A 13,243-nucleotide genomic window follows, 5' to 3' on the forward strand; every position below is an offset into this window, starting at 1 on the left:
ATAGGAAACTGCTTTAAAAAATAAAACAAATAAGAGCTAAGAGAGTTTACACTGACAAAACTATAAGCAAAGTCACACCACGGGAAGAGGTTTGGCTTTCTCTCTTAGACACTGGACAGCCAGACACTGGGCAATGCCACTACTGCCTCCACCAGAAAGATTTTCAGGACAGAACTACTCAAAACAGGCTTCTCCCTACTGGGAATGTTAGCATCACCTTAAACTTTGTTAGATATTCAAATTCTTGACCCCCAAACCCAGACTACTAAATCCAAAATCTCTTGTGGTGAGGAGGAATTTGTAGTTTCACAAGCCCTCCAGGCAATTCTGATGTGAGGTTAAGGAATTACTGCTCTAGACCCCTGGACCTCAAATGAGCATGCATCAGAATCACTTGCAAGGCTTTTAAAACACAGGTTGGGGAGTTCCCATCGTGGCTCAGCAGAAACAAATCTGACTTGTATCCATGAGGACGCAGCTTCAATCCCTGGCCTCGCTCAGTGGGTTATGGATCTGGTGTTGTGGTGAGCTGTGGTGTAGTTCGCAGATGTGGCTCAGATCCCACGTTGCTGTGGCTGTGGTGTAGGCTGTGGGCTACAGCTCTGATTAGATCCCTAGCCCGGGGACCTCCATATGACATGGGTGCAGCTCTAAAAAGACAAAAACAAAAACGACAACAAAAAAAACACAGGTTTGGAGTTCCCTTGTGGTGCAGTGGATTAAGGATCTGGCTGTTGTCACTGCAGTGTCTAGGGTCACTGCTGTGGCACAGGCTCAATCCTTCACCTGGGAAATTCCACTTGCCTTCAATGCAGCCAAAATGCAAAACAAAAAACAAATTGCTAGACCCACCTTAGAGTTACTGGTTCAGTACACCTAGGGCAGAGTCCTAGACTTTGCATTCCTAACAAAGGTCCAGATGATGCTAATGTAACAGACAGGGATTGCACTCTAGAAGAGTGGTACTCAAAATTTTGTTACAGAACCTCTTTACATTCTTAAAATCTTCTGAGGAATCCAAAGAGCTTTTGTTTAAAGAGTTATAACTATGGAACCAAAGGCATCAGAAATTAAAACATCCAGTCTGTTGCAATATCATGTCATGTAGCCTCTAGAAAACTGCCCTATACACTCAAGCTAAAATGAGTGTGAAAGAGACAAATAATGTGTGTTACTAGTGTTAGTATGAAATTACCATTGACATTTTGGACCCATGATAGTGCTCCAAGGATTTACAGGGGTTTCTGGACCACACTCTGAGACCTGCTATTCTGGAGCATCTTTAATTTTTGTGTTCTCGTTCCTGAATTAAACCCCAGGCAAGAACATCCGTCTGGCTGAGTGCTAGATGCCAGGGGTCAGGAAGAGTGGGCATCTGTTCTTTTTTCGGGTAGTGAGAGGTAAAGTTTTACTTTTCACTATAATCCACATACTTGTCAATTCCTGAAGCATAAGGAAGAGGTTTCAGATACTGGTCAGTCCCCCCACCTCCCAATCCCATTATTGAGTCTTTAATAGAATTCATTCTGGTTACCACCGCTGGCATCTTGAGGTTATTTGCACAACAATTACTTATCTAAAAGGGATCACTAGGTAAGCAGGGAAGACAGGAAGAAAGGGCTGGTGGGCATTGTCATGGTAATTCCAGAGATGGCAAAGTGATGGAGATATAGTTGACCCTTGAGCGAGGTAGGGTTAATTAATCCACCTATAATTATACTCAGCTGTCCGTGTTTTCCTCACATTCGGAAATTCAACCAACCTCAGACCATGTAGCACTGTAGTATTTACTACTGACAAATACCAGAGTAGAAGTGGACCCACGTAGTACAAACCCATGTTGTTCAAGGGTCAATTGTATTCAAAACCAGTCCACTAAAACATAATCCATTATTCTCATGATAGCTGCTGGACAAAGAATTCAGACCTTTTGTTGGGGGTGGGGGGAAATATTTTCCTACTCAAATATGAAAATGGAAGTTGTATTTCCTAATCAGGATAAGATTCATTGATCAAATTCATTGATTACAAGCTATTCACTTCATCACCTTTCAATAATAATTCTTCATCACCTTTCAATAATTCCTTGAGAATTGCCCAGAGAAACATTTCATGTGTGTTTGTATCACAGCCTATATTTTAAATGAGTTTAGAGCCTATATTTTTTGTTTGTTTTTTAGTTCTTTTGGCCATGCCCCTGGCGTGCAGAAGTTCCTGGATTAGCGATGGAACCTGTGCCATAGCAGTCATCCGAGTCACAGTGGTAATAACGCTACATCCTTAACTGCTAGGCCACCATGAAAGTCCCTAGAGCCTATTTTTAAAATGGTTCACATCATATTGGGCATTTTGTGTGAACTGCTTTGTTTTTCAAACAACTATTTCTTCTCTGACACAGCAGGGTTTGGTTGTTTAATCCTGTTTATATTAGTTCTGTTGTTAGAAGCTATCTTCAGTGACAACTGAAAAAGTGCCTGCAATTTAGTAGCATCTTAGTACTGGTGATGCCAGTCTAATAGAGTTGTTGTTATTATTCTGAGCATCAGGCAAATGGGGAAGAAAGGTGTTCACAGAGCCATAGGATCAAATGACTCTCCTTCAAGTATGTGGAGGTCAGCCTCAGGAAGAATGCAAACTAGTAGGAAGCTTAATTTATGAGCTCTGTAAGTACAACACTACAGAAGGACTGGACTAAAAAACTGACTCTTTTAAAGAGCAATTTCATCAGCTGGCCACAGTGTGCGAAAGAGTGGAAGAAAAAGAATGTCTTTGGAAGAAAATAATGTGGCAGTGCACCAGGGTATGAACAGCTGGTCATAATCATCCTATTTCACATCAAATGCAAAAAAAAAAAAGAGAGAGAGAAAGAATTGTGTTGAGTGGCATATTCTTTTTGGTATTTATGCAAGCATTGAACTGTAAATAAGATGCCATCTTTATATTCAAAAATGTAATTAAAATATCTTGAACATAGTATTAGAAATTGTAACAGGCTACGCTAATATGACGGTAAAATATTGACATGAGTCATTGCTCTTCAATGAAGGGTGATATTCTCTCCACCTTATTTCTCCAATTGCCCCACTCTAAATTATGGCAAAAGATGAGGGGTCAAGACTATTTCCTATAGGTGAATTAATTTTCTTTAGGCATTTGATTATATTAGATCAGTGTTAAGAGTCTTGATAAAGAGCCGATTTCCATCAGAACTTTGCTGTAATTGCCAACAAGCAACCAAAGGGCTGACACACATGCTTTGTCTGCTCTGGGATTCCCATGCCAGGTGATCTCCCAAAGCACCGAATTCAGGAATTCTGGTCGCGGTGCAGCAGAAATGAATCTGACTAGGAACCATGAGGTTGCGGGTTCAATCCCTGGCCTTGCTCAGTGGGTTAAGGATGTGGTGTTGCCGTGAGCTGTGGTGTAAGTCACAGACACAGCTTGGATCCTGCGTTGCTGTGGCTGTGGTGTAGGCCAGCAGCTGTAGCTCTGATTCGACCCCTAGCCTTGGAACCTCCATACACCTTGGGTGCGCCCCCCTGCCCCCCAAAAAGCACCAAATTCAATTCATAATGTTTATCTGTGAAAGCCCCCTGCCCAAATCCTAGGAGTCTACCAAAGCTCATGTTCAGAAGGTAAAATCTACAGCAGACCATAATTTTAAAAAGACAAAAACAGTGACAAGGCTCACTCCACAGAGGGGAGAAAATGACAAGTAACAGAGCCAATTATCTCTGCTCAAGAGATTCTCTATTGCTCTGTGAGCTAATTTAGCAGCAGCTATATTCAGGAGTGAAAGTGATATGGGAGAAGAGATGCACAAAAACACATTTTAATGTTACATAACAAATATTTCAGGGTAGTATAGAGAAAACAGATGAGCACAAGGCTTTAGACCTTTGGGGAATTTAGGATTGTGTTAAAGAGATGAGGTTAACTTCAAGAAACAGCTATCAAACACAGGAAATAAGCTGTTCCAAAGCTCATAATGACACAATTAAACTGTGGAAATGCTACTATTCCCACCATTAGCAGAGCATCAGATGATAACTATGTGGAAAGAACATATGGTGATGAAATGGAGAGTAAGTCAAGAATTTTTGTCACGCTAGGGGTTACATATTTTTACTTTGCATTATAGCTTTCAGGTGGAACCCTAGCTCTGCAAGCTGAGGCCCACATGTTTACATATGTGAGTGCAGGAATCCATGACCCACAGGTTCTAAAAAGCAGGTTCTAGAACTGCCAGACCACCCTAAATCGATGTCCTATCTACACATTTTCTATCATCCAGATAATATTCCTTTCAAGGGGTAATGTTTCTAAAATGTTATAGAAAATAGGAACATTAATGGAAGCAACCTAAATATCCATTGACAGATGAATGGCTGAAGAACATATGGGACATCTGTATATACACACTCAGCCATAAAAAAATTTTGAAATAATGCCATTACAGCAACATGGATGGACCTACAGATCATCATACTAAGTAAGTTAGAAGGAGAAAGGGAAATACCATACGATATTTACACATGGAATCTAAAAGAAGAAAATAAATACAAATGAATTTATCTACAAAACAGAAAGAGACCCACAGACATAAAAAACAAACTTATGGTTACCAAAGGGGGAGAGGTGGAGTTTGGGATTAACATATACACACTATTATATATGAAATAGATAACCAACTGTATAGCATAGGGGAATATACTTAATATTTTATTATAACACACAAGGGAAATAACCTGAAGAAATATATACGTATATATGTATGTATAACTGAATCACGGTTTTGTACACCTGAAACTAATGCAACACTGTAAATCAACTATACTTCAATTTAAAAAAAGAAACATTAATTTCTAGAACGTTATTAAACATTTAATAACATTTAATATCAAGTGAAACATTTAATATCAAGTGAAATTCATAGAGGACATTTTTAATTTGAAATATTGATACATATGACAGGAATCATATGATGAAACTAGGTTCTCACTCTTGGACTCTGGAAGTTAAAGCCAACCACATTCTACAGAGTAAACCAAAACAATGCTCTTGTATTTATTATTTTCTCGCACTTTTTAAAGTACAGTTTAAAAGAATTTGGTAAGAGTCAAGAGTGTCATTTAATTTTTCTGCAACATGGAAATGAAACAATTTCCCCCACAGAATTACGTGTTTCTTCTGGAAATCAGAACACTTCAATGTCAGTCTCACCCTCAGGAGCTGCTGAAGCAACTGTCCTACCAGACAAGGGTCTTAGCATCCCAGCCCAAGATCATATACAAATTCAGTCGCTCTTGATTAATGTAATGCTCTAAATAGCTCCTACCTACAGATGAGTTAGGATTAACTATTGTGTGAACTCCTTTCAGCAAGGAAAGAGAGAGTTTCCAGCTGGTGCATGGACCATGCCTGTTACAAAAGAAGAAAGAATTCAATCTCATGATAACTCTTTCACTTGAAGGGGGAAAAAAATCTAAGTAGAACATTAAAATATTCATAAGTATTAAAATCTGTTCTGTTAAAATGAGAAAGAATTATAGCCCAGAAAGATCTAGTGTGAAACTATTTTTAAAGGTCAGGTATCTCCTTGTATGCCCCTATTAGTCACATGATTTAATCAAAGTAGAAGGGACATGTGATGGGACACACAATTAAAAGACTACAAATGTTCGTCATTTTATGACAGCTAAATATTTTACAGCTTCACTCAGAAATCTTGAGCACAAATTACTCCAAGCAATTACATATTCGGTCTCAAAAACCCCTCCAGAAAAACAAAAAAAGTTTTGCAAAACAACCATAGAGAGAAGAATGCCTGGAACTTTCCCACTCCTCAGTTAAGAAAAATGTACCAATAGCTTGTGGGAAGATTCTTATAAATAACTGCATGGCATCTGTCTGATTGATCTCTATCATAACAGCAAGATTGTGGTAACAGAGCTACATATTAATTTTCTAAAGGAAAAGCAACAAAAATTTTGCAACAAAAACTCAGGCCTATTATAGGATTTTCTCGCTCTCTTTTTTTTGCTTTCATTTATTTTTTTTTTCTTTGCCCTGACTTTCAATAGGCCTTGGGTTGGTTAGCCTGGCAAAAATGAACATGTCAGCTTTCATTGCAAATCACTGCCCAGCTAAAATGGGATTTTGAAAAGATGTGCCACCTGCTTCATTAATAATAACATCAAATTCTTTTTTCTTGGTTTGCTGTATAGACATATCCTTCTTGGTTCCACAAATCATTTCTTTATGTAACTGCGGCTCTAAAAAAAAAGGAAAAGAAGAAGACTATTTTTTTTTCCTCTGTCACCTTGAATTACATAAATATAAGATATAGCAAAGCCTTTCTGCCTTAAATACCAGGACTCTCTTCCAAAAAAAAAAAAAAAGTGGAAAGGAAAAAGTGGAAGAAAGAGAAGAAGGAAGGAGCTTAGAAGATCCTCTCCTTAAATAAATCTCAATCTATAAAAGAAATATTAGAAGTATGTCAAAAGACTGACTCGATTCTCCAAAAAAGGAAGTTGTTAATTCAATCTGTGAGTTTATTTACAAACCACTTTCATTACTGAGGATGAATAATTTCAAAGACAGAATAATAAGAAAGCTCAAAACTTTAGGATACTGCATCATCTTTCATCATGGAAAGTTAGTGCACGGTGGTACTTACAGGCACGGATGGGTTGAATCTTAATATAACCCCAATAATAGTTAGCTTCTGTTAGGATATGTGAATTATCTGTGGTTATTATGGATTGCTACTTTTTTAAATGCATCAGCATGTGTCTGTTGTATGCATGGCCTGATTAATAGATAGCATTTGTATTTCACAGGTACCGCCATCGGACTGTCATTTTTGCCTCCAGGTAGACATACACAGTGTGAAGCAATTGTTCTTTATAATTTCCATACCCACCTCTGATTGATGGCATGCCAAAGCTATAAAATGTTGTCAGTAAAACAAAAACTTGGTCCAGGTGTTGTGTGATTTTTATGATCTTCGCTTTCAAGGGCACAGCACTACCTCTGCAGTCAGGCTGCATCATAGCTCAAGGAAAAGTGGTGAAGTTTGAATGCAAGGAAGGTACCAGAATCTTTCTTCTGGACTTTCCAACCTCAAAGCAGAAGCCTCACATCCTTGTACGAAATGCAGAATCTCAGGAGGAGTTCCAGACCTGCTGCTTCAGAATCAGCATTTTAGCAGTTCCCAGGATTCAGGGCTCACTTTAAAGTTTGAAGAGTCTGCTGGAAACCTTGCCCCCAGGTGTGCAATATATTCCAGCAGCTCGCCTTCAGACAGCTTCAAGAATGACCCTGACCAACCCGAATCCTTGATTATCTGTACCATTTGTATGATGGATTAATCTCTGACACAATCCAATACAGAAATGACTTTCTTGGAGTTCCCGTTGTGGCCCAGTAGATTACGACCCTGACATTTTCTCTGTGAGGATATGGGTTTGATCCCTGGCCTAGCACAGTGGGTTAAGGATCCAGTATTGCCACAAGCTGTGGTGTAGGTCGCACCTGCAGCTCAGATCCAGCATTGCTGTGGATGTCGTGTAGGCCTCAGCTATAGATCCAATCTGACCCTTAGCCTGAGAATTTCCACATGCAGGTGCAGCCATAAAAAGAAAAAAAAAAAAAATGACTTTCTTGTATATGCAATTCTTAGAAATACTCTACCTTTAAATTATCCAGTCTGCTTTTGATTTTGAAATTCTTTGACTTAATTACTTAAAAATTTTTCACATTCAATAAATCTGTAGGAATTTGTAGAAATAAAAACAGTAATTAGGTATGCCACAAAGTTACTCACATTTATTATTATTTAATTACACATGCATTTAAATGAGAAGTTTGCAACTTTTTCCTGTAAAGAACCAGAGAGTAAATATTTTAGATTTTATGAACCTAAAGCCACACTTAATTTGTATCCAAATTTAGTATTCCATCAAAATGCAAAAATTATACTTAGCATCTGGTAATACAAAAATAGGCAGTGGGCAGGATTTGCTCACAGGCTCCAGTTTGCTTATAGTCAACAAACGAAACTGACTAAAAGAATCTGAGAGCTAAGAGATGCCATTCTGGACCAGAAGACAGGAGCCACTGCCATATTCATTCTGTGGAGACAGTAGGCTGCTTGTCACTGTCACCCTAACCCCAGCCAAGGCTTCATTCTAGTGAAGCCAAGAAGCAACAGGATATATTTCTAAGACTCTGAAGAGAAAGGACAAGATAACCCAGATTTGGTTATTATATTTCATCGGGATAGAAATGAATAGTGCCCCTTTGATACTCAAAGGAAGAAAGTGTCACTAAACAAAAGAAAAGCCTTTCTCTAACATAGGAAGCAAACTTAATGGGCTGGGTGCAACACATAATGATAAGGAGGGTCCCTTTACAGACCACGTTACTGAAGAGAAAAAAAGATGTTAAAGATCAGTGATTAAAGTTTTCTTCAATATTATAGCTGAGAAATGTATAAAGTTGCATTTTCTTTTTTTCCAAGAAGTGTTCTACAACTTCATTATGGCCAGGCCCCAAAGAAGTTATGTTCAGGTTCAAGGGGAGTGTTTACACTTGTCCTTTACTTTTGGAAATTAGTTTCAGGGCCTTCCGGTTCCCATTTTTCCACCCACATCCTGGGCAAATACTGAAGATCCATCCCAGCACATCCCCCGTAAGGCTGAACAGAGCTCCCAGACAGACTACAGATGCCTTCAGTGGGGAGCCTGCAGGCCTCCTTGGGCTGTAGACCACACACTGCGCCAAGTATGGCTCTTAGCACTAAAAGCAGACAATGCCATATGCGCGGAGGAGTGTGAAGTTGACTATCTTCTGTATGGACATTCCCACCCTCTGTGTCAGTGACCAACATGAGATCCTGGAGGATCTCATAAAGCACCCTACATCTCAATAGCATCAATAATCCAGTAAAGGGTGACCTAACCTTCCCCACGAAGCCCTGCCCTCGGCTCCCTGGGGTTCGGTGGTGCCCAGCTTTGCTACTTCTAGGTTGCATTTCCTAATGCCCATTGGGCAGCAGTAAGTAGGACTATCCTGAAAGTTATATACAAAATCCTAATTTTTGCAATGGCTCTTTAGGTTCTATGAAAGTATTTATTGCCCAAATCATCTTAGGAAAATCCCATTAGAAGATTTCTGGGCATTTTGTCAAAAAATTTCTGAAACCAGCATAAGCAGCTTTGATGTAAGGGAGCTGGGCTCTTTATTCCTGCATGTCTGAACTCACAAGGGTTAGTGAACTCTCAGGTCCCTCAACAGTGGAAGGAAATGGGAAGAGGGTGAATGAAAAAAAAGCTTGAGTTTGGTTGAACTATAACATCTTAGCGCTTTTGCAGAGGATGTAGCAACAAGGATGTCTATCTGGTCTGTCATTTCAGTGAGTGTGACATTCGTTTTTCTTTCTGCCAGTCAAGGCACTTTGTATTCTGGCAGGTTGATGTTTGTGTGGTGGATGTGTCCGCACAAGGCTTCCTGTAGGAAACACGGAATAGTGTGTTGTGCCTTTGCCTCAGAACTCCACGTCCAGTATTCCTCCCTTGACCCTGTGTCAGCCCTACTCAGGCTTATTGATAATTGGTTCCTAAATGTTCATGCATTTTGGGTTCTGTACGCAGACCACCACTTTGTGTCCAGCCTCTTGATATTATGATTCATCAGGTTTGGGGCTGTCTATTCTGACCTCAACAATTCCCTTTCAGGAAATGATTTCTAATGTTCTCTCAACAGCTCAAAGTACCAACAGCCTAAAACCTAAGCCAAAAAGTCTTCACCTGACCCTCATGCCTATTCTCTTAACCAACTGATGAGAGACCAAGAACGGAAACCACTAGGGATCATGCCACCCACTAACTCATGGCATAGTCCAGAATATCAACACCCTCTCCATGGAACCCAGAGGGCTTTCGACACTTGCATTTCCAATGCAAATGAGAAGCATCTCAGGAGATATGTGATGATGGCAGAACTAAGTAGTTTCTATATTCAGATGGATGCTTTCTTTCATAACTTCATTGACACATTTGGTCCTATGATGCTGAAGCCTGAATAGAAGTTACAGTCAATCTCTGGCTTCTTTGCATTTTTGCACAGAAATCCAGGTGGAAAGTCAGGACACCTTCCTTAAATTCACCCAGCAAAGAAAGCCCCGGACAGTATTCAGTCATCCATAGTAAGAGCCAGGGACTCCGCATTTAACAGGAAGTAAAGACAAAGGAAATGATGTGTCAGCAGATCAACATGGCTCAAAGGACAGACAGGGAAGGCAAGGGCAAGACAAAATCTCCTCAAATTACCTTTCAGATTTCCCTTAAAAAGTCTTACTCAAAATTTAATTTACATAAAAGAAAAGGAGTTCCTGTCATGGCTCAATGGTAACAAATCCAACTAGTATCCATGAGGATGCGGATTCAATCTCTGGTCTCCCTCAGTGGGTTAAGGATCTGGCATTGCTGTGAGCTATGGCAGGCTGCAGATGCAGCTTGGATCTGGTGTTCTGTGGCTGTGGTGTATACTGGCAGCTGCAGCTCTGATTAGATCCCTAGCCTTCCATATGCCACATGTGTGGCCCTGAAAAGCAAAAAAAAAAAAAAAAGAAGAAGAAGAAAGAAGAAGGAGAAGGAGGAGGAGGGGGAGAGGAAGGAGAAGAAGAGAAGGAGGAGAAGGAGGAGGAGGAGGAGGAGAAGGAGGAGGAGGAGAAGAAGGAGGAGGAGAAGAAGGAGGAGGAGGAGGAGGAGAAGGAGGAGAAGGAGAAGGAGAAGAAGAAGAAGAAGAAAGAAGAAGAAGAAGGAGGAGGACGGGAAGGGGGAGGAAGAGGAGAAGGAGGAGAAGAAGGAGAAGAAGAAAGAAAACATAACTTGCTCTTCCATCAAGAATGGAGTTCCTGGGAGTTCCTATTGGCTCAGCAGAAACGAATCTAACTAGCATCCATGAGGACGCAGCTTTGATCCCTAGCCTCACACAGTGGGTTAAAGGATCTGGCATTGCTGTGAGCTGTGGTGTAGGTCACAGAGGCCGCTCGGATCTGGTGTTGCTGTGGCTGTGGTGTAGGCCAGCGGCTACAGCTCTGATTCATCCCCTAGACTGGGAACCTCCATATGCCGTAAGGACGGCTCTAAAAAAGGACAAAAAAAAAAAAACAAAAAAAAAAACCCAACAACAAAAAAAAAGAAGGATGCCATTGCCAACTATCTCAATCATTAGCAACATGTAACATATGCATTTATAATATATTTTTGGTCACACCCAGATTCTGAAGCTTATTTACCTTGGGCAGAGTCCTCATACTTTTTATACTTTTGTCCCCATTTTTAAACCTAAAAACCCTGTGATCATGTGGAAATACTGATATGTTTTCTTGGGGGCGTTCTTCCAATTAAGGTTATTGAGTTATTATACTTGACAAATACTTATGGAGCTCCTATTGTGTGCCAGGTATAAGTCTAGACATTTGGCATTCACAGTGAATAAAACAAACAGCCCTGCCTGCATAGAGTTTATATTCTCATCAGGGGGAGGGAGGTGAAAAATAGCAGAGAACAACTATAATCAGTAGAAATTATAAATTAATAAATAATGCAGTGTGTTAGGGAAAAAATAAGACCAGAGTCGGGGGAGGAAGTGTGAAAAGGGTGAGGAGGAAGCTAAAAGCTTACACATTGTGGAACTCCAGTTTTCCTCCGGACCTCTTTACCTTGCAGCTCTTACTTTTGCTTATCTTGTATTCTTTCCTATCACGATGTTTCTTGAGACAGTTTAGCATAGTAGCTAAGCACCTGAATTGGGAGTCAGACCAAAGATCTAATTCTTGAATGAATAAGTAAGGAAGGGTATTTAACATCTCTAATCCTTAGTTTCCATCAAGGAAAGGCTTTCTTTCTGTGAAGGGCAAAGGAATTTTTTTAATTTAAAAAATTATTTTATTTTTATTTTTATTTATTTATTTATTTTTGGCTGCTCTAGTGTCATACAGAAATTTGGGGGCCAGGGATCGAACCTGCAACACAGCATCAATCTGAGCTTCAGCAATAACAATGTCTGATCCTTAATCTACTGAGCCACCAGGGAACTTCCAAAGAAATTGTTCTTTTAATTGGCATCGAAACTAATGAATGCCTGGACATCTTAAGAACTAAACAAATGGTAAATAATATTGTATTCAACCTATAAGGTATTCTGCACTTATAACTATGTATCTATCTGTCTTTTCACCCTCTTGTGGGTCCACAGAGTTACCCAATAACAGGGCTATTGTTACTGCAGCAGCTCCTAGAAGTAGGAATCGTGAATTCATAAATATATTCTAGCCCCAAATCTGGGCTTCATATTTCCCAATCAGTAAAAATTAGAACATTCTGATAAGTATTAAAACCAATTAAGGGAGTAAAGCTCGGTTGTGCAAGACAGATGCTCAGTAAATACCTCCCAAATGGAGCCAGTAAAGACTGTGACTAGAAGGGCTCTGAACAGAGAGTATTTTCCTGATCCATAGCTGAAGTTTGTTCTCTGCAGAGAAAGGAAGATTAGACATTGAGAGTCACCTCACCTTCTCTGGGATGAGAGTGATTCTGTAAAGAGGTCACTGAGATAAGACTTTAAAAGTGGCTCCTTTGCTGGAGCAAGTGGGTATCAAGTTGTCTCATAACTTTCAGCAAAAGCAGAAAACCTATGATGAATGGCTCCAGCTAAAGCTTTTCCTTAAATGGAACTTAGGCTTCAGGATACCATCGGATGTCAACCCAGCAGTTAGGTTTCAGAGAGGAAAGGGTTAGTATAAATGTCAGTTTTGCTCACGATTATATATATTAGGGCTGCACCTGCAGCATATGGAAGTTTCGGGCTAGGAGTTGAATCAGAGCTGCTGCTGCCGGCCTGTACCACAGCCACAGCAACACAGGATCCTAGCCTCATCTGTGACCTATACCACAGCCCATGGCAATGCCAGATCCTTAACCCACTGAGCAAGGTCAGGGACTGAAATCTCATCCTCATGGATACTAGTCAGATTCTTAACTCACTAAGCCACAACGGGAACTCCCTCTCTATAGTATTTTTAAATAAAGTGGAATTTTCCTGGATAATGAAATACTGTTTGTTGTATAACTGCCTCTCCCACTCTTCCTGCTAAACTGAAAAGGTGTTCTGCTTTCTCTGCAGCCCAGATGATACCTGTGACTTGACCTGGTCTGGGAATCACCTACAGTGT

General features: G+C 40.1%; 1 protein-coding gene across 2 annotated transcripts in view; it reads right to left on the reverse strand.

The window, feature by feature from the left end:
• LOC102158325 (uncharacterized) overlaps window positions 1-13,243 on the reverse strand; it is a 503,690-nt gene that overhangs the window by 85,364 nt on the left and 405,083 nt on the right. Inside the window, exon 7 of one of the 2 annotated variants that reach the window (XM_084987222.1) lies at window positions 4,880-6,275. The exons of the other annotated variant lie outside the window; for it this stretch is intronic. Coding sequence (XP_084843348.1) covers window positions 6,136-6,275 — 140 coding nt within the window. The 3' untranslated portion in view covers window positions 4,880-6,135. Of the gene's footprint in view, window positions 1-4,879; window positions 6,276-13,243 lie in introns of those variants that run through there. 2 annotated transcript variants of the gene reach the window in all.

This window comes from Sus scrofa, chromosome 13, assembly GCF_054392235.1.
Source record: "Sus scrofa isolate SSC_HxYL_T2T_F1_AM1 chromosome 13, Sscrofa_HxYL_maternal_Yorkshire_Landrace_v2.0, whole genome shotgun sequence".
Classification (NCBI taxonomy): Eukaryota; Metazoa; Chordata; class Mammalia; order Artiodactyla; family Suidae; genus Sus; species Sus scrofa.